Source organism: Aspergillus undulatus (genome assembly GCF_047715775.1).
Source record: "Aspergillus undulatus strain CBS 261.88 unplaced genomic scaffold BDV17scaffold_16, whole genome shotgun sequence".
NCBI classification, from domain to species: Eukaryota; Fungi; Ascomycota; class Eurotiomycetes; order Eurotiales; family Aspergillaceae; genus Aspergillus; species Aspergillus undulatus.
In genome coordinates, this window is record NW_027396620.1 from 318,199 (window position 1) to 336,439 (window position 18,241).

General features: G+C 52.8%; 8 protein-coding genes across 8 annotated transcripts; 7 read left to right on the forward strand and 1 right to left on the reverse strand.

Annotated features, from left to right (window-relative positions):
* Positions 1-725: 725 nt before the first annotated feature.
* BDV17DRAFT_259990 (SPFH domain-containing protein) lies at positions 726-2,563 on the forward strand. Its single transcript, XM_073757494.1, has 2 exons — positions 726-1,308; positions 1,372-2,563. The coding sequence occupies exons 1-2, from the start codon at positions 812-814 to the stop codon at positions 2,153-2,155; spliced, it is 1,281 nt and encodes a 426-aa protein (XP_073616980.1). The 5' UTR covers positions 726-811; the 3' UTR covers positions 2,156-2,563.
* An 88-nt stretch (positions 2,564-2,651) lies between these two features.
* On the forward strand, positions 2,652-6,848 carry hir1 (putative histone transcription regulator Hir1). The gene is made up of 5 exons (XM_073757495.1): positions 2,652-2,974; positions 3,102-3,176; positions 3,291-3,503; positions 3,574-6,363; positions 6,430-6,848. Exons 1-5 carry the CDS (start codon positions 2,938-2,940, stop codon positions 6,525-6,527), a joined length of 3,213 nt encoding a protein of 1,070 aa, XP_073616981.1. The 5' UTR covers positions 2,652-2,937; the 3' UTR covers positions 6,528-6,848.
* A 932-nt stretch (positions 6,849-7,780) lies between these two features.
* On the forward strand, positions 7,781-9,124 carry BDV17DRAFT_49474 (uncharacterized protein). The gene is made up of 2 exons (XM_073764634.1): positions 7,781-8,995; positions 9,044-9,124. Exon 1 carries the CDS (start codon positions 8,222-8,224, stop codon positions 8,972-8,974), a length of 753 nt encoding a protein of 250 aa, XP_073616982.1. The 5' UTR covers positions 7,781-8,221; the 3' UTR covers positions 8,975-8,995; positions 9,044-9,124.
* On the forward strand, positions 9,101-10,157 carry BDV17DRAFT_49477 (uncharacterized protein). Its single transcript, XM_073764635.1, has one exon. It carries the CDS (start codon positions 9,227-9,229, stop codon positions 10,058-10,060), a length of 834 nt encoding a protein of 277 aa, XP_073616983.1. The 5' UTR covers positions 9,101-9,226; the 3' UTR covers positions 10,061-10,157.
* An 86-nt stretch (positions 10,158-10,243) lies between these two features.
* Positions 10,244-12,157, forward strand: BDV17DRAFT_260000 (YchF/Obg family ATPase). The gene is made up of 3 exons (XM_073757496.1): positions 10,244-10,650; positions 10,808-11,365; positions 11,574-12,157. The coding sequence occupies exons 1-3, from the start codon at positions 10,576-10,578 to the stop codon at positions 12,123-12,125; spliced, it is 1,185 nt and encodes a 394-aa protein (XP_073616984.1). The 5' UTR covers positions 10,244-10,575; the 3' UTR covers positions 12,126-12,157.
* Positions 12,158-12,345: 188 nt separating this feature from the next.
* BDV17DRAFT_260001 (translation machinery-associated protein 20) lies at positions 12,346-13,228 on the forward strand. Its single transcript, XM_073757497.1, has 3 exons — positions 12,346-12,366; positions 12,476-12,616; positions 12,739-13,228. The coding sequence occupies exons 1-3, from the start codon at positions 12,353-12,355 to the stop codon at positions 13,127-13,129; spliced, it is 546 nt and encodes a 181-aa protein (XP_073616985.1). The 5' UTR covers positions 12,346-12,352; the 3' UTR covers positions 13,130-13,228.
* On the reverse strand, positions 13,229-16,984 carry BDV17DRAFT_260003 (RIC1 family protein). The gene is made up of 5 exons (XM_073757498.1): positions 16,395-16,984; positions 14,948-16,342; positions 14,631-14,898; positions 14,106-14,581; positions 13,229-14,056 (listed from the first exon to the last, which is right to left on the reverse strand). Exons 1-5 carry the CDS (start codon positions 16,674-16,676, stop codon positions 13,391-13,393), a joined length of 3,087 nt encoding a protein of 1,028 aa, XP_073616986.1. The 5' UTR covers positions 16,677-16,984; the 3' UTR covers positions 13,229-13,390.
* On the forward strand, positions 16,358-18,226 carry BDV17DRAFT_49492 (putative Hsc70 cochaperone (SGT)). The gene is made up of 2 exons (XM_073764636.1): positions 16,358-17,052; positions 17,132-18,226. Exons 1-2 carry the CDS (start codon positions 16,927-16,929, stop codon positions 18,125-18,127), a joined length of 1,122 nt encoding a protein of 373 aa, XP_073616987.1. The 5' UTR covers positions 16,358-16,926; the 3' UTR covers positions 18,128-18,226.
* The last annotated feature ends 15 nt before the right edge of the window (positions 18,227-18,241 follow it).

Sequence of the window (18,241 nt, forward strand, 5' to 3'; positions counted from 1 at the left end):
CTTCTTTTCTTCTTTTCCCACCTTATTCATCCAACTTAACCTGCTGGTCTTTCAATTTCTAATACTGCGGCAATGCATTCATTTCGAGTTCATCTTCCCTGGCCCTCATCTCTCTCTAGTCATGGATCGAAGAGGCTGCATACAAAAAAGGATAAAAAATCGTTTCTTTCCACAGCGCGGCGCAAACGAGAGTTCAAAGAAAAATGAAAATTGGCATTGACTGCTCAAAGAGTTATTTCCGGGTTTCTTCATCTGTCAGAGTGGTATCTCTGGCGGCTTCTCATTCTCGTCGAGGCTTTCAGGGCTGGTTGTGTATGGAAAGCCACCTACATATCTGCTAACCACTTCCTGGCTACCTTGTTCATTCTACTTGTCCCTTGAGTCTCTTTCACATTAGCAGTCTATTTATCAGGCATGGTGGCATGGTTCAATTGGTGGTCCATTGCTCTATTAGGTGTATTGTGGCGTGAAGGGCGGTTTTTCTTTTATATCGCTATATCCCTGTAATTTTTAGGAAACATTCAGAACATAGGCCCCCCGGAATTTAGACTTAAGATGATCTTGGCTTCTCTGGGTAGTCAAAGTTGTTGTTACAGTTCGTCGACAATCCTCCGTCTGTAGTGATTCTGTATAGATCTAGATCATGTGTCTATCCTGCCTGAGGCTGCAACAAGTTATGCCCGTGAGAGACCGCGGAGTCAGCTTCACCCGGCCAAGCTTTGAGAGTTTCTCCAGCTCCTCGCGCGTCCATCTCCCCATTCCTCCTATTCCTCCTTGCCATCCTCACCTCGCCCCGTTTCCTCCAACCACCATGGAAGCGGCCTCCAAACAAACCAGCCGGCTTCTCCTCCGGCCTTCGCCCCTCCTCAGCCACCTCCGACTCCCCTCCGCCCTCGCCATCCCAACAACACAAACCGCCCTCCGACGAACAGCAACAGCCAGAAGAACCCTCCTAACTACAACCCGCCGCCATGCCCCCGACTCCTCGCTCCTCAGCCTCGCCTCCTCGTCGCCATCAGGCAACCCTCCTACATACTTCAGCAACCGGCAGGCGCTGCCCATGAACACGGTCGTGCGGTTCGTGCCGCAGCAGACGGCGTGGATTGTGGAGCGCATGGGCAAGTTCCATCGGATCTTGGAACCCGGATTAGCTATTCTCGTTCCGTTCTTGGATCGCATTGCCTATGTCAAGAGTCTTAAGGAATCGGCAACGGAGATTCCGAGTCAGAATGCAATTACGGCAGATAATGTTACGCTTGAGCTTGATGGGGTGCTTTATACGAGAGTGTTTGATGCTTACAAGGCGAGGTGAGATACTATCCTACCTTCACTAGACTGCGTGAAAAATGTGCTGACATGTGTCATGTACAGCTACGGAGTCGAAGATGCCGAGTACGCTATTTCCCAACTTGCGCAGACGACGATGCGTTCGGAAATCGGTCAGCTGACGCTTGACCACGTCCTGAAGGAGCGTGCGATGCTCAACACCAACATTACACAGGCCATCAATGAGGCTGCCCAAGCGTGGGGTGTGACCTGCCTGCGGTATGAGATCCGGGATATCCACGCCCCCGATGGCGTCGTCGAGGCCATGCACCGCCAAGTGACAGCCGAGCGCTCAAAGCGCGCAGAGATTCTCGACTCGGAAGGTCAGCGCCAGAGCGCGATTAACATCGCCGAAGGTCGGAAACAATCTGTCATTCTAGCCTCCGAGGCCGACAGGATCGAGCGGATCAACCGTGCCAATGGAGAGGCTGATGCCATCCGTGCAAAGGCCAAGGCGACTGCGGCTGCGATTGATATTGTGGCCCAGGCTATCGAGGCTGGACAGGCGAATGCGCAAGGTGCCATGAGTCTGAACATCGCTGAGAAGTATGTTGAGGCTTTCGGCAAGCTTGCTCGTGAGGGTACCGCTGTTGTTGTTCCTGGTGACATGGGCAACATTGGTGGCATGATTGCGAATGCCATGGCTGTATACGGTAAAGTGAGCGGTAGCCAGGCACGGGGCATTGCGGCCCAGGCTCTTGGAGTGGAAGATCCTCAGGCCGCTGAGAAGAAGTCTGAGACGGCCGCGGAGATCAAAGCTGAGACCAAGCCAGGTGTTGCTGAGGAAGTCCTTGAGGGATTCGAGAAGGCGCGCGAAGAGAAGAATTAGGAATCTGGCCCATTGAGTGAGAACCCGTCTCAAGTCCAGGTCGTGAAGATTATCGATAATCGTCCGACTCTTCTGTGGTAACGACTTCTATTCTCGCGCCCCTGCGCGCGAAGTCTATTGACACATCACATTATCGCTGTACGAGCACGGTTGTACTGGTAGCTATCTCTTTTTCTCTTTTCCTAGCCTTGTTTCATATCCAGGTATCGAAGGAAAAGGGTGCATGGGAAGCCCGGGTGAGGGCAGACGGACTCCGGTTATTATCATTGCTGAGCAGGTATCGTGTATAGTAGTAGCAGAGATGGACTGAGAATCCATATATTTCACTCCTCACTCCATGCTCTATGTATTTGAATGTGCAGATGTGAAGTATAGACCAATGACCTGTTTAGTTAGGCGACCCAAGCACGGACCACGTTCCAGCGGGTTGACGATCGCGGACTCGCGACTTTAGTTTGGGCGCGCCTGGGAACTGGTGCCTCTCCGGCCCTTTTTCTGTCCATTGCCCTCCCTCTCCCTCGACATCCCGGCTACCGTCCTACTGCCCGCTGCAACTTCCCGCGCTTTTCTTTCTTCGATTCCGGTACACGAGGGCATCCTGCGATGCACCGGTTACCTCCTCTTTTGTCCTTGTCCACGTCAACTTTGCAGTGATCGAGCTAGCTAGCGAGCTACACGGGCCCGATTCGAGACAATCAATCCAACAGATACCCCCCGAATATCCGGTGCGAAGATAAAAAGAAAAAAGAGAAGAGCGGTAGAGGCAGAGGGCACAGGCGAAGATGCATATCATCAAGCCGACTTGGTTGACCCATGGAGGTAATTGATTCTCTTACATCTCCGCGTGCATTGTTTGAGATGCGGACATACCGTCCCATCTTTCTGAAGACTTTTTTGGTCTTTGGGACTTCTGGTTAACGTCTTTTTTTTTTACTTTTAACTGCAGGTGAGCGGAAGGCCTTCGAAGTCTACAGCTGCGATGTCTCCCCAGATGGAAGCCGCTTGGTGACGGCCGCAGGAGGTCAGTCTTATCTTGTCCACTCCTACCTACCTGCACCACCCCTTTCCCTCTACGCTCCATACATACTACAACGGATGTCGGACGCCAATTGACACGTTCAACCTCTACATACAGATGGCTACGTGCGCATATGGTCTACGGAAGCAATATACGGTCCCGAGGACGCCAACAAGCCGAAGCAGCTTGCGTCCATGAGCAATCACTCTGGCACAATCCACACAGTTCGGTTTTCGCATAATGGGAAGTACTTGGCGTCTGGGGCGGACGATAAGATTGTTTGTATCTACACATTGGATGCGAATCCGCCGTCGCATGCTACGAGTTTTGGTAGGTTTTTGGTCTGGAGTCTTGCAATTCGGGAAGGTGGATGAGAGATTGACGGGTTTTTTCTGTGCAGGATCGAACGAAGCGCCACCAGTCGAGAATTGGCGCACGATTCGGAGACTGATCGGGCACGACAACGACGTGCAGGACTTGGGGTGGTCGTACGACTCGTCGATCCTGGTTTCCGTCGGGTTGGACTCGAAAGTTGTCGTGTGGTCGGGACATACATTCGAGAAGCTGAAAACGATCTCGGTGCACCAGAGTCACGTCAAGGGAATTACATTTGATCCGGCAAACAAGTACTTTGCGACGGCGAGCGATGACCGCACCGTGCGGATCTTCCGCTTCACGTCGCCAGCGCCGAATTCGACGTCGCACGATCAGATGAATAATTTTGTTCTTGAGCAGACTATTACTGCTCCCTTTCAGAATTCGCCGCTTACGGCCTACTTCCGTCGGTGCTCGTGGTCGCCGGACGGGATGCATATTGCTGCCGCAAATGCGGTCAATGGGCCCGTGAGCTCCGTCGCGATCATTAATCGTGGAGCGTGGGATGGGGATATCAACCTCATTGGGCATGAAGCTCCCGTTGAAGTCTGTGCCTTTTCTCCGCGATTATACTCTTCGCAGCCAATCAAGAATCAACCCGCTGAAGGCCAGGACAATGCGGCGCAAACCGCTGTCACGGTCATTGCTTGCGCCGGGGGTGACAAGTCTCTCAGCGTTTGGATCACGAGCAATCCGAGACCGATCGTGGTGGCACAGGAACTAGCAGCGAAGTCCATCTCCGATCTATGTTGGAGCCCGGACGGTAGCTGTCTGTATGCGACTGCCTTGGATGGGACGATCCTCGCTGTCCGGTTCGAGGACGGAGACCTCGGCTATGCTATGGAGATGGAAGAGAACGAGAGATCGCTCACGAAGTTCGGCACGAATAGGAAAGGTGCAGGAATTGCGGAGACTACGGACGGGCTACTCCTTGAGGAGAAGAGTAAGGCGGGCGAGCTCAAGGGCGTTGAAGGACGCATGGGTGCGTTGATGGGTGACGATCATGAAACCGGTGATGCAGTTACAAATGGGAAACCAACTCCGTTGCCATCGAATGGTGTCACCCCGGCAGCTGCACCGTCTCCAACGCCCGATACCCAGAAATCGCAACCGAACGGCACCGAACCTGAGAAGCCTGATCCTTATCAAGCCAAGCTGGAAAGGCTGAAGCAGCGGCCTACGTATACGAAAGATGGGAAGAAACGCATTGCTCCTCTTCTGGTATCTGGTGCCGGAGCCGCAGAGTCGTCCCTACCGCAGGCTCGATTGATGGCGTCCGTCAGTAACCAGGTCAAGGCTGACACGCCGCAATCCATCGTTGACCTTTCCAAGCCGTTTGATGGGCTACCGAAGGGTGGCCTGGCGACGTTGCTTTTCGGGAACAAAAGAAAGCTTGCGCAATTTGAGGGGGATGAAGATGGCCAAGTTGAGAAACGCGTGGCTCTTGCAGGCCAGAATGGCGCGACTCCTATACTCACCAGCACACCTGATGGCCTCCTCCCAGCGCAACCCCAGAATGCACCTACAGGGCTACAGCCAACTCCAGAGTTTATTCGGCCTGCAGTGGTGAACCCTTGCATGGCCGTAAGCCAACTTAGACTGGCGGTGCCAAAGGTTCGCAGTCACATTGTACGTGCCATCGACTCGGCAGGCAAACCAACAGAGCCACCGGCCGCATCAGGAGATTCCAGCAAATCACGAGTAGACGTTGTTTTTGAAGCTCGAAACCCATCACCCGCAAGCTTAACGACGCGAGCCGTCGATCGTGAACCCGTTCGCCTCACCCTCTTCCGCGGCGAACAGCCCCTCTGGCAAGACTTCCTCCCACGCACCGTCCTCCTCGTCACAGGTAACCAAAACATGTGGGCTGCTGCCTGCGAAGAAGGCTCCGTCTACATCTGGACCCCAGCAGGCCGCCGCCTCGTCAGCGCCCTCGTCCTCGAAGCCCAGCCCGTAATCCTAGAATGCCACGGTCCCTGGATCCTCGCCATCTCCGCCATAGGTATGTGCTACGTCTGGAACGTCGAACACCTCTCCTCCCCACACCCGCCCGTCTCTTTACAGCCCGTCCTCGACGCCGCCATCCACACCCTAGGCGCACACCCCTCCTCCGCCCCCTCCATCACAAACGCCCGCATCAACTCCGAAGGTCGCGTCATCGTCGCCCTCTCCAACGGCGAAGGCTACACCTACTCCCCATCCCTCTACACCTGGCAACGTCTCTCAGAACCCTGGTGGGCCGTCGGCTCTCAATACTGGAACACAACCGAGGCCCCCGTCGGCAACCTCCAATCCGCCACCGACGCGTCACAGAAACAGAAAGACGCAGACGCCCGCGCCGCCGTCTCAGCGGGAATCATCCCCTTCCTGGAACGCAACACCACAAACGAAACCCTCCTCCGCGGCCGCGCTTACTTCCTCCAACGCCTCATCAAGGTCCTACTTAGCCGAGAAGGCTACGAGTCCTTCGAATCCAGCGTCTCAATCGCGCATCTTGAGAACCGTCTCGCGGCCGCGTTATCCCTCGGTGCGCGTGAGGAGTTCCGCCTGTACCTGTCCATGTACGCCAAGCGGATCGGCGCAGAGGGGCTAAAGGGTAAAGTCGAGGAACTGCTCAAGGGATTGCTAGGCGGACTCTTCGAAGATGACGAAGGCGACGAAGAGGGAAACTCAACCAACGAATCATCATCGGAAACGGCCCGTGCGCTTCGACGGCGCAGACCTGATGATGTCGATCGGAACTGGAATGATAATGCCGAGACGCTTTGTGGTTGGCCTAGAGAGGTTCTGCTCAAGGAGGTGATTTTGGCTCTTGGTAAGAAACAGTCTTTTGCGTTATTCTGACATGTGGCATTTGCTAATATGTAACGTTTACTTGCAGGTAAACACCGCGATCTCCAGCGCGTTACGGTCCCCTATGCGAAGTTACTCGGCGTTGTCGATAATGAGTCTAATGCTGGTGATGCTATGGAGATCTAACCTGATAGGCATTTATGTCCCTCCTAATAACTCCTTCAAGACTTTATTTCTTTTTCTTCCCTCTTCTCTTGTGCTTCTTGGGAATCTTCAGACTAGGCGTTAATGGAGCAAGGAGCTTGGCAACGTCAATGGGTGGTGTGTTTTGATTTAGTTCAGGTTCAAAGCATGGCAGTTAATTTCATTTCATTTACCTGGTTTAATGTTTTCGTTTATTTCCTTTTAGCTTTATGATCGTTTTCTAGTTATTCGAACCGGGCAGGGAATGGGATGTTGCGAATGTACACTATTGATATCTATTTCTCTATTCATCTATTTACAGGTGACCTTGCCAACTTGCATTCCTTGGTGCAGCCAGTCAGGACAAAAGCTAGGGTATATTTATCAGGAGAGCTTTACCCGTGAACTGCGGTTCAAGGATAGTATCTCACCAACTCACTCTGACTGCCATGCCCGAGCCGAACCCATCTGCGTGAGAATAGACAGATATGCCGCTGCAAAACACGACAGCACCCCAAACCTACCACCCCCGTGACAGACTAATCAATTACGGAGCTCATAAAACTTATACTCAGAATAATGACTCCATGGCTGCATCTTGCCGTAGCCCTTTGGCGTATCCGACGCCTTGTAAAATCGCAACCCATGCTTCTCGTCGAAGTACCACGAAGGGAACATCCACTCCCCCGTCACGTAAACAGAAACGCTACAGCGTACCGTTATTACAACGGGGCAGTTGTCATCCGCACGGTGCGGCTAACCACTTCCGATCTAGCTTTGTCCGCAAAGCCTGGTTCTGCCCTTCCCACTGCTGAAGACTCGCGGGTCTCCATCTTGTACACTTAGCGTTCTATGCTGAACACTCTTCGTGGTCTCGGTCACGGCTGTAATGGTGGCTATAGTCGCTTTGCCGACCTGTCATAACTCAGCAGTTGTAGCAGGCCGAGCTCAAAGTGTGATATTTGCTTGTGGAAGATTGCAAGTTACATCATATATATATTGTTGGCTTCAGCCCTCGACCGCCGGGCGTTGCTGAAGTTGAAGTCGACAACATCTACTTCGTGCATATACTCAGCCCCATGTGGCTTAGAGATTATACATAATGAGTGACCTGTTGATAGGACACAGCAGTGATCATGTTCAATCAGAAGTGGCCATGAATCGCGAACACGTGAGGCTGAACCAGCTGAACGACAACGAATACGAGGTTGTCGCCCGGTGATTTTTGATTTGACGTCAGTCCAAGGCTTCAAGATTCTCTTATTTGATAAAGTCAAGTTTGAGTTTGGGAACTTTGTCGTTGTCAGGAACGGGCACAGGGCATAGCCACCGTTTGCTCCACAGGCTCGTATAGCCTGATTCGGATGCCCTAATTGAGGTTCAGTAGTAGCGCTATCCGCACTGGATTCCTGTTCCTCGCGGTTATTGCCTAATTCGTCAGATTATAAATGAGCAATACTCATTAGAGTTCAGAATCATCCCGCGTCTCCAAGCCTAGAGCTATTGGTATGATGAGCCTCCGGCGGGAGATAACCGGAGATAAGGCAGGCAATGACATCAGGACAAATTGAAGACAAACCTTGAGGTCTTGGGAGAAGCACGGCTATATATAGAGCACCTCGACTGGTTGCTTCAAAGCGACCATGAAACCAAATAAAAAACCGAGTCACCATTAGTTGGCAACCATATTGTCTATCATGAAGGACTTTCTCCTACTCTTGCTTACCTCGTTGGCGTATGCCGGCCCGCAGCCCTTCCACTGCCGCTGCAGACCTCACCAGAGTTGCTGGCCGTCTCCAGAGGAGTGGAACGCGCTGAACGCCTCAGTCAACGGGTACCTAGTCGCCGTGAGACCAGTGGCTGACGTTTGTCATGACGGAGGCGAACAAAGCGAAGCTTGCCAGACTGTTCAAGCATTGTGGACCAATTCGACATGGAGAGCGGCCCAACCGGGAGCGGTCCAATACGAGAACTGGGAGGCATGGCCTGAGCAAGACCAATACTGCCATATCGAGACCCCCTTCGACCAACCCTGCGGACAAGGCCGTATTTCGCTCTACTCGACCATGGCCAAGTCTACGTCCGACATCCAGGAAACTGTGCGCTTTGCAAAGGAGCACAATCTTCGTCTGGCTATCAAGAACTCTGGCCATTGCTTCTTGGGCCGTTCTGCTGCGCCCGAGTCACTGCAAATCGTTACGAGCGGTTTGAAAGACATCGAGATTGTTCATGATTTTGTGCCAGAGGCGGCTCCCAGGGGGGAGGGTCCGGCGGTGACTCTTGCAGCTGGAGTCAGTCTCCAGGAACTATACAAGAAGCTTGGCGAGGAGAAGAGAGTGGTCGTTGCTGGCGCAGCTCACACTGTCGGGGCTGCTGGTGGATACATCCAAGGTGGTGGCCATTCTTTCCTTGGGCCGTGGAAAGGAATGGCATCTGACAATGCCCTCTAATTCACCGTTGTAACTGCTGATGTGCGTGAGACTATCCTCTCATAATTTTTACCTTGTTGACGTGCACAGGGTGAATTGATCGTTGCCAACAACTATCAGAATTCCGACATCTTCTGGGCCCTGTGCGGTGGAGGCGGCGGCACCTTTGGAGTTGTCGTGGATGTCACGCTCAGGACCTTTGACGAAGCGCCTGTAATCCTAAGCAATCTCAACATCACAACCGCTATCGCGCATCCGAATTTCTGGGAAGCGATGACCCAGTTCCACGAACACGTGCCTACGCTGAACGACGCTGGGGGAGCGGGTTATTATTACATCTTTCCCCAGCTGCCTTGGACTGACAATACCACCATCTCCGGTTTCACGGCCACGCTCATGTTCCCCAATCAGACGGATGTTGCGAAAATCAATCAAATCTTTGCTCCGTTGCTCGCTAAGCTAAACGCGACAACAGCCGTTGAGACGCAGTTCAGCACATATCTCTTGCCAAGCATTGACTATCTCATTTCCAAGGTGCTCATCACTGGAGATGCGGATAGCACTGGTGGTATAGCACTGCTCGGCTCTAGGCTTTTCTCACGCGATCTACTGGTGTCAGAAACTGGACCTGAGAGACTGACATCGGCACTGGAAAGTCTCCTGTCAGCCCCTGGTAAAATTGCTACCGGCCATATTGTGGCTGGGGGCGCCGTGGCTAGGAACGGACAGTCCGTGGACAGCGCCCTCAATCCGGTATGGCGAGAAGCTGTCACGCATATCACCATTGGTGCTAATTGGGATCCGAATGCGTCTCTGGCGGAACAAGAAGCAATCAGAGAGCATGTGACCGAGGTAGTAGTGGAGCGTCTCCGCTCGGTGGAAGGGCCGCATAAAATGGGTGCATATCTCAACGAGGCGAATGCCTACGAGAAGGACTTTCAGTCGTCTTTCTGGGGCAGTAACTATCCCCGCCTGTACGCGATCAAGCAGAAATGGGATCCCACAGGTCTCTTCATCACCCGTAGTGGTGTTGGTAGTGAAGATTGGGATGCGGAAGGGCTGTGCCGTGTAAGGAGCAATCAGGGCCGAGGTCAATTTCAGCGTTGACTTGAGTCGAGGGTTCGAGTAGACGCGAAGATGGAGATGAAGGAGTGAGTCTAATGCCAAGATATACAACCAGGAACATTACAGGAAGGAGCCCATGTGCATTAGTCAGCAGTAATCATGTGGGCGGTGAAATACTGCCATAACAAGCAATACATGTAAAAAAACCAGGATAATTTTTGACAGCTTTGAGAACACGATTGCTTTGAGTCCAAACCGTTCAATTGGTGTATTATAGCTCTTTTAGGTCCTCTCTTTAAGTGACCTTGTATATTTAATTCTTTCTTACTTTATTTCTAGCGATTCAGCCCACTGGTTGGTGGGCCGCCGGCACGACGTCTCCCGTCCTGCTTTTCACGACCCGGTCGGCAGCTGGTCCTGCGACGGTATCACGTTTCCTGGCCTTGAGCTGCTCCTCTTCTGCCCCTCCACTCGTCACCACCACTGCCTCTGCTTCTGCTCCCCTCCTTTCTCTTGACTTCCGCCGCTTCGCTTCCAGCAAGAAGAAGAAACCCAAGATGCCCCCCAAGAAGGCCCAAGTCCAAGAAAAGGTCCTCCTGGGCCGTCCCGGAAACAACCTGAAGAGTGGTATCGTATGTGAGCAAGACCCCACCAGCTATTAATTTTTTCTTCTGCCCCCCCAGCCTCCTCCTTTCCCTCCTATATAATCTGCACCTCCCCTGAAATCTTCCACCTTCCTTCACATCTCGGCCACACCTCGTAACTCAAGATGTCCTAACACCATGACAGGTTGGTCTCGCCAACGTCGGCAAGTCCACACTCTTCCAGGCTATCACCAAGTCGGGCCTTGGTAACCCGGCCAATTTCCCATATGCCACCATTGACCCTGAAGAGGCCAAGGTCATCGTTCCCGATGAGCGATTCGACTGGCTGTGCGAACACTACAAGCCTAAGTCAAAGGTTCCTGCCAACCTGACCATTTATGATATTGCCGGTCTCACTCGCGGAGCCTCGACTGGTGCCGGTCTTGGTAACGCTTTCTTGTCTCACATTCGTGCCGTCGACGCCATTTTCCAGGTCGTCCGATGCTTCGACGATGCGGAGATTATTCACGTCGAAGGTGACGTCGACCCCGTCCGTGATCTGACTATCATCAGCGAAGAGCTGCGGATCAAGGATATCGAGTTCGTCGAGAAGTCTCTTGAGGCTCTTAGCAAGCAGACGAGACGTGGTGGACAGTCTCTGGAGATGAAGAAGCTGAAGGAGGAAGAGGCCACTACTGCCAAGATCCTCGAGTTCTTGAAGGAGGGCAAGAATGTGCGCCACGGTGACTGGAGCCCTAAAGAGGTAAGTTATTTTTATTGCGCTTTACTCTTCCTCCAGCACCTTGCATGATGAATAAGAGCTTTGCTCGATTTAACCCAGCTCGTCGAATGCCTCAATTTAATTCCAACGTAGAGGCAGTATGAGAACAAACCCTGTCTGATTGCATCCATCATCTTCATTGCTTTCACTCGCACGTTGAAGCTATTTTTAAAGCTAATCAACTTTGCAGGTCGAAGTCATCAACCCTCTGTTCCTTCTCACAGCGAAGCCCGTTGTGTACTTGGTCAACCTGAGCGAGAAGGACTACATTCGCCAGAAGAACAAGTACATCCCCAAGCTTATGGAATGGATCAAGACCAACTCCCCTGGAGACTCTATTCTCCCTATCTCCGCTTCCTTCGAGGAGCGTCTGACTCAGTTCGAGACCGAGGCCGAAGCCGAGGAGGAGTGCAAGAAGCTGGGTGCCAAGTCTGGTCTGCCCAAGGCCATCGTACAGATGCGTCAGGTCCTCAACCTGGCCAGTTTCTTCACCACTGGAGCTGACGAAGTCCGTCAATGGACTATCCGTAAGAACACCAAGGCCCCAGCCGCCGCCGGTGTCATCCACGGAGATTTCGAAAAGACTTTCATCCAAGCCATTGTCTACAACTACAATGTTCTCAAGGAGCTTGGTGATGAAGCCCAGGTCAAGGCCGCTGGTAAGGTCATGACCAAGGGTAAGGATTATATCGTGGAGGATGGAGATATCCTTCTGATCAAGGCTGGTGCTGCTCGGTCTTAGATCTAGATCATAATACCAAAATATACTCTTCGTACTACAATTCTCCATGTCAACCCGTAGATTTTCTCCCATATTTAGACATGCGAAATTCAAAAACCAGAAGACACTCGAGCAAGAAGTTAGCTCTATGTCATAGAATTCGGTGCACGTGACCTCATTCCCCGCGATCTCAGCACATCGCCGCAACAGAGACAGAACTCAACAAACACGCAAACAGACCAGAAACCATGTTCAAGAAAGAGTGAGTGCACTTAATCTTCGATACACAGATCCCGCTTATTCCCTTGGAGCTCTCATCCCACAAATCACCCTGCCATACCAAAACCCAAGCTAACAAAAGACCACCGCAGCATCCCACCAAGCAACCGCTCAAAAGTCAAGTCCTCCGTGCAGCGCGCCCTTCGCCAGAAGCTCGTCGAGGCACACCCACTATGCGAACCATACATTGACGAGATCCTGCCGAAGAAGGCTCAGCTTGATGCTGTGAAACTGTACCTCTCCCTGCTCCTCTCCCTGCTCCTCTCCTTGCCCCTCTTACCCCTCCATGAACCCAAGACACGAGCAAAACAAAAGAAGAGCGAACCCCAACTAACCACTTTCATTCAACCTCCAGTCCGGACCGAGTAACCCTCTACACAATAGAAAGCACCCCCCTATTCTACCAACCCCTCGACGGCCCCCCCATCCCACACCTAAAACTCCTACACCAATTCCCGTCCATGCTACCGACAATCCAAATCGACCGGGGCGCCATCCGATTCGTGCTCAGTGGCGCAACGCTCATGGCGCCGGGCCTCACAAGCCCAGGGGGCCGATTACCAGAGCCCGAAAACAAATTGGACGCGGGGACTGTTGTTGCTGTTAAGGCGGAGGGGAAGGAGGAGGTTTGTATGGTGGGCACGTTGAAGGTGGGGACTGAGGAGGTGAAGAGTAAGGGGAAGGGGGTTGTTATTGATGATGGGCATTATCTTGGGGATGGGTTGTGGAAGATGGCGTTGGATTAGATCTAGATGGAAAAGTGTGGTGGGGTCTACCTTATCTAGGGAGGATTTAGCATTCTTGTGTAGCTTTATTAAGTGAATGAGCTTTGAAATTTACTGGCTATGGCTATGTACATATGAATATATATATGTAAGGTCCGCAGGGTGGGTTCTGCATGTGTAGTCTGGTTAGGTATTTGTATTCCCAGGACCACTGGCTGAGATGTCGCTTGCTCTACCCGGGCTGCCTCCGGACGAAAGAGAGCGCGCGACAGACTGTGAAGATCAGGACGGCGAGCGAAGGTTGAGGCCGAGTCCCATCAGGTTAGCCCCAGCTCCGATTCCATTTGCCTGAGCGCCATGCCGCAGGCCTGCACGTGACACAGCACGGCGGAGCATCTCGCCGGTCCCGTCGAGGGCCACCAGGAACCGAGCGAGCTGCGCGCAGAGCTCCCAATCGCTCTTTTGAGATGCAAGAATCATTAGTCTGACGACGTAGTCTTCGACTGGGGCGTCGTGGCCTTCTGCCTCGTCTTCGAAGGCTTGTAACACGAGGAGGTAGCCCACGGCGGTTTTGAGAGAATTGAGCTTGAGCGCCTGCTCGAAGAGGTCTTTCGGGGCGGGGAGGTAGGCGAAGAGTGTACGCCACGATCGGAGTTCGGTTTTGCGCGTACATTGGACGACAATATCTAGGTAAATGCTAGGTGGGAGGGATGCCTGGAGGAAAGAGATCACGGAAGGAAGAAGTGGATCGTGTTTGAACGTTTGATCATCGAGTTTGCTGTCTCGAGCCGCATTCTCGTCTTCTTCATCAAGGACGTGGTGTAGAAGGATTTCGAGGGCGTGCGGAAAGTATGAAAGGTGGGAGAAGTGCTGACATAGTGAGTGGGCAGCAGGAATGTCGCCCTGCACTAGGCTATGCTGCAAGAAGTAAGGAAGGAAAAGGTGAGTCTGTCAGACAGTTAGCATGAATTCGACTCGTATGGACTGGGAGACTGACTCGTATAGCGAACTTCAGCACCACAAAATTAACATCGCGGCGCTGAATTGCTTCTGGTTCCACCCCTAGTACAATACCCTTGTTCAGCAGAACTGACAACGGGTAGAAATCAAGAGGTACTTCGATAGATTTCGGTACGTCCTCCCTCTGCAAGACTTCCTGCACATCGCCCCATGCCGTGAGGTCTTTCCCGGAGAATGTCCATAGGGAATCCCGCAAGGAGAGGTTACTGTGATAATGGTTGAGAGCCAACTCTGCGGCTGGGCTAGGCGGAAGCGATTCCTCATAGGGTGGAGCAAAGTTGAAGGAGAGCTGATCGCGCATGAGAATATAATATTCGACGTCGTGAGAGATGACCCGCATGTCGTATTTCAGGTCTCCGGTATCCGTCATAGATGGTTGGAGAAGAACCAGGTTTCCATCAACCAACAGAAGCACGGATGCCACCTTGACATCCTGAGACGGATCACCGTTCCCTAGAAAAATCAGCGTCTTTATTCTGTTCATATAGATGGCTCAACTCACGCAACTGTTCTTCGGGTAGGACCCAGCTGATGGACCGGACACGGGTGGGTGCTCGCACAATCCCGTTGAAGGCAATTTGGCCCACTGGGATGAGCGTGATATGTGACTGTGTCGAGTTGATTATGTAGTGATATAGAATGTTTTCATAAGTGTAGACGAGAATAGAATCCTCACCGGAAGGCCCGATGAAAACCACTGGCGAGGGAAGGTATTCTATGTGGAGTATATTATTGTTGTTCAATGGCAACTCGCGAGAAAACATGCAAAGCTATATTCGAGTTAGTGTCATTGTCACCGTCATTTGTTGTATAACAAACCTCGTAAGAGCCCTCGCGATCAATCGCAGCGATAAGGATGTGGCCATACCAGCACATGCCACCTCGAACAACAAAGGAATTCTCAATCTTTGAATCTTCGAAAACCTTCCACCGGCCACTATTCACGCTATAGTGCGCAAGACCTCGTTTGCCCGCTATGGCGACGTATCTGCCGTCTTGAGACACCGAGCTAGAGCGGATGGGCCACTGAGAGTGCAGATAAGCGGGCGGATACTGTGCATGATGCCAAAGGGAGTCTTTGCCGGAGATTGTGATAAGATCAGGCAGGTCGTGGCCGCGGTATATGATTACTTCCGTTCCAGTTTGCAATAATCCTCGAGCGAGATTAGCAGAGGAATAGCAGCCTGTCAGCGCGCTCCGGGCTAGTTCGAGGATCCAAAGACGCCGGTCATTCTGACCCGCCAAGATGATGTCTGAGCCTCCGCCTATCCAGCAACCATGTGACGTGCCAGTCAACCAGTTCTCTTCATTGGATTCGGCAAGGGACCGATCAATCAAGAAACTGTTCCCTCCTAGCTTGCCGAAGACGCTCCAAGTGGTCCAACCGTGCTCATAACCCGCGAATAGACAATACCCATCCGGCGAGTAGCACATGAACATTAGCTCGCCAGTCGTACCGGGTGAGGCAGGGGGTTCAAGCCTGTGCGACAGTGGAACATTTCCCAGGTAATCTTTGGCCGTATAGACGAGAACCTCGCCGTTGGCACGACTGATAGTGAGCAGCGAGAACCGAGCATTGACCGTGACCTTGAGAGCTTTCTCTTCCTCGCTCTTCGGGGTATGAAAGCAGTGTCCATTGAAGAGCTTTCTGTGTTGATTGGGCTCCTGTGACGTCTCAGAGACACGTTGAACAGCGTATGCGTGCCCCTCATTGGTCACCCACACCATGAGGTTGATCGCACGGTCATACACCATATCAACAATGGATGTTCGTTTGGACACGTCAAGAACCCGGCTCAAAAGCTCCGACGTGGTTTGTGTGCCATGCTCGTCAGGTGTCCACCGTATGCATTGGATAGCAGCAGGCTTCACAGTCGCTACCACAAGCTCGTTGTCCAGAGCCAGGGCCTTTATGATCCCAGACTCTATCTTAATTGCCATCCGAAACTGAATGCTGGAATTCTGAATGTTGCTAGAATCTTCGTCGGCCGAGATGCGCGCTAGTTGTTGGCGGCGGGAGGCGCTGCTCTGATCGTACTGCTGCTGGTAGACGCGAGAGTTGGGGTCCGACGCAATGGTATAGGTAAGTAGATAGCCTTTCAAAGTCTGGACAACAAGAATAGTCGCGTCGGGGCGCATCATCAAAGCAACATTGGGACCGTAAGTTTCTAGTGACGTCGACGATCGAGCAAAGGCCGCAACAATTGCAGTGGGCTTGAGCCGGTCAGTTTCCGCACATCATATGAACAGTCTGAGCGTGACATACCCTGGTTTGCCAGACAGCTATCGAAGACTCGCCCATCGTCGCAAACATATGGCCGGTGCGCGAAACACATAGACCCCTGATTGCTTCATCCGCCCACTGCGGTGGGGACTTCGATTTGGGATGCGATTCCGAGCCATTGCTCTGATTGAGTGGAGCACTCTGCTCTGCTTGCTCTGAGGAGTCATCTTCTTGGAGGATATCGTCTACATCGTCGGTTTGCGGGGCAGGAATTCCAGGGCCATTGATCGCATAGACCCTCGGAACTCCGTTTGGCCAGTACATGGCTCGAGAGAGGCGGGACAGTCAGGAGGAAGCGCAGTGTCAGGTTTGATCATCTTCGGTGAATCCAAGAAGGTTATAATGCCAAAGAAAGGGCATTTGCGATCGCAGAGCAGGATACCATGTTCACCAAGAGCTCTTCGATGATGTCGTTGGCGTTGATAGATGGAGCTCCTATCTCCGCGCTCACCGCCCGGCTTTGGGGGGTTCGCGGAGCTGTCACGTGGAGAAGATCGGATGCAAACAATGCAAAATGGAAGACTCGAGATTCGCCGCCGCCGAAAATGTCCCCGCATCCAATGTCCGCCCCCCACTGCTTCTTGCCAGGTATACAGGAGAAGATCGAGCTTTGACAGTCGCCATTCCCGCCCTAAAAATGGTATGAACTAGCTCCCGCTCTGATTGTTGTATCCTTCTTCAGTCACTGAAAGCTAACGTCAATTTTTGTTTATCGCTAGGCCCCAACTGAGTCAAAGAAGCGCCTGGCGCTCGCTATCATCGATTTCCTCAACGCCAGCGTAAAAGATGGCACGCTCACGGCAGACGACGCCGAGTCCATTGAAATTGCCCAGTCATGCATTGCGGACACATTCAAGGTCGATCCGTCTAACGAAGCTGCGATGAAGGAGGCTCTTGGCGGACAATCACTTGCCAGCATCTACAGTGTCTACGAGAAGCTTCGCAACAAGGGCTCCTCTGCCGGTTCCTCTAGCGCCGAGCCCCAGGTTGAGACGAAGCCCAAGGCTGGCACTCCCACGCCCGAGTCCGACAAGCTCAAGTCCGAGGGTAACGCTGCCATGGCACGTAAGGAGTACAGCATCGCCATCGACCTTTACACGAAAGCCCTTGCCATCGCCCCGGCCAACCCTATCTACCTTTCCAACCGTGCTGCTGCTTATTCTGCGTCCGGACAGCCTGAGAAGGCTGTGGAAGATGCTGAGCTAGCCACTTCCGTCGACCCCAAGTATTCCAAGGCCTGGAGTCGACTAGGTCTTGCTCGATTCGACTTGGCCGATTACCACGGAGCGAAGTCGGCCTACGAGAGCGGTATCGAGGCCGAAGGTAACGGTGGAAGTGAGGCTATGAAGAGGGGTCTCGAGACCTCTAAGAAGAAGATTGAGGAGGCCAGCCGCGGCCCTGAACCCCCTGCGGACTCCGTTGACGATGCTCCCGGTGCGTCCCGCGGCGGCGGCGGTGGTATGCCCGATCTTTCTTCCCTGGCCAGCATGCTTGGCGGTGGTGGTGGTGGCGGCGGCGGTATGCCTGATCTCGGGTCTATCATGAACAACCCTATGTTTGCCAGCATGGCCCAGAACCTCATGAGCAACCCGGACGCGCTGAACAGCTTGATGAACAACCCTCAACTGCGGCAGATGGCTGAGAATTTCGGCCAACGTGGTGGCATGCCGGACATGGCAAGCTTGATGAGCGATCCCAACATCGCCAACATGTGAGTACTTTTGATTCCTACAGTGCTCGACTCAGTTCACTAACCAATATCAGGGCGCGTAACTTCATGGGTGGTGGTGCTGGTCGTGGCGGATCTCAATAGGTTATCCATTCGACAA

What these genes read in the sequence shown, in the direction of transcription:
- hir1 (XM_073757495.1), top strand. Translation starts at nt 2,938, where the DNA reads ATGCATATCATCAAGCCGACTTGGTTGACCCATGGAG. An exon ending in CTTGGTGACGGCCGCAGGAG is followed by an intron (nt 3,177 to 3,290) that starts GTCAGTCTTATC and finishes CTCTACATACAG; the next exon opens with ATGGCTACGTGCGCATATGG. An exon ending in GGAGGTGATTTTGGCTCTTG is followed by an intron (nt 6,364 to 6,429) that starts GTAAGAAACAGT and finishes GTTTACTTGCAG; the next exon opens with GTAAACACCGCGATCTCCAG.
- BDV17DRAFT_49474 (XM_073764634.1), top strand. Translation starts at nt 8,222, where the DNA reads ATGAAGGACTTTCTCCTACTCTTGCTTACCTCGTTGGCGTATGCCGGC.
- BDV17DRAFT_260000 (XM_073757496.1), top strand. Translation starts at nt 10,576, where the DNA reads ATGCCCCCCAAGAAGGCCCAAGTCCAAGAAAAGGTCCTCCTGGGCCGT. An exon ending in ACAACCTGAAGAGTGGTATC is followed by an intron (nt 10,651 to 10,807) that starts GTATGTGAGCAA and finishes ACACCATGACAG; the next exon opens with GTTGGTCTCGCCAACGTCGG. An exon ending in GTGACTGGAGCCCTAAAGAG is followed by an intron (nt 11,366 to 11,573) that starts GTAAGTTATTTT and finishes TCAACTTTGCAG; the next exon opens with GTCGAAGTCATCAACCCTCT.
- BDV17DRAFT_260001 (XM_073757497.1), top strand. An exon ending in CAGCTTGATGCTGTGAAACT is followed by an intron (nt 12,617 to 12,738) that starts GTACCTCTCCCT and finishes TTCAACCTCCAG; the next exon opens with TCCGGACCGAGTAACCCTCT.
- BDV17DRAFT_49477 (XM_073764635.1), top strand. Translation starts at nt 9,227, where the DNA reads ATGACCCAGTTCCACGAACACGTGCCTACGCTGAACGACGCTGGGGGA.
- BDV17DRAFT_259990 (XM_073757494.1), top strand. Translation starts at nt 812, where the DNA reads ATGGAAGCGGCCTCCAAACAAACCAGCCGGCTTCTCCTCCGGCCTTCG. An exon ending in TTTGATGCTTACAAGGCGAG is followed by an intron (nt 1,309 to 1,371) that starts GTGAGATACTAT and finishes TGTCATGTACAG; the next exon opens with CTACGGAGTCGAAGATGCCG.
- BDV17DRAFT_49492 (XM_073764636.1), top strand. Translation starts at nt 16,927, where the DNA reads ATGGAAGACTCGAGATTCGCCGCCGCCGAAAATGTCCCCGCATCCAAT. An exon ending in CCATTCCCGCCCTAAAAATG is followed by an intron (nt 17,053 to 17,131) that starts GTATGAACTAGC and finishes GTTTATCGCTAG; the next exon opens with GCCCCAACTGAGTCAAAGAA.
- BDV17DRAFT_260003 (XM_073757498.1), bottom strand. Translation starts at nt 16,676, where the DNA reads ATGTACTGGCCAAACGGAGTTCCGAGGGTCTATGCGATCAATGGCCCT. An exon ending in TAGCTGTCTGGCAAACCAGG is followed by an intron (nt 16,343 to 16,394) that starts GTATGTCACGCT and finishes GACCGGCTCAAG; the next exon opens with CCCACTGCAATTGTTGCGGC. An exon ending in ATCGCGAGGGCTCTTACGAG is followed by an intron (nt 14,899 to 14,947) that starts GTTTGTTATACA and finishes ACTCGAATATAG; the next exon opens with CTTTGCATGTTTTCTCGCGA.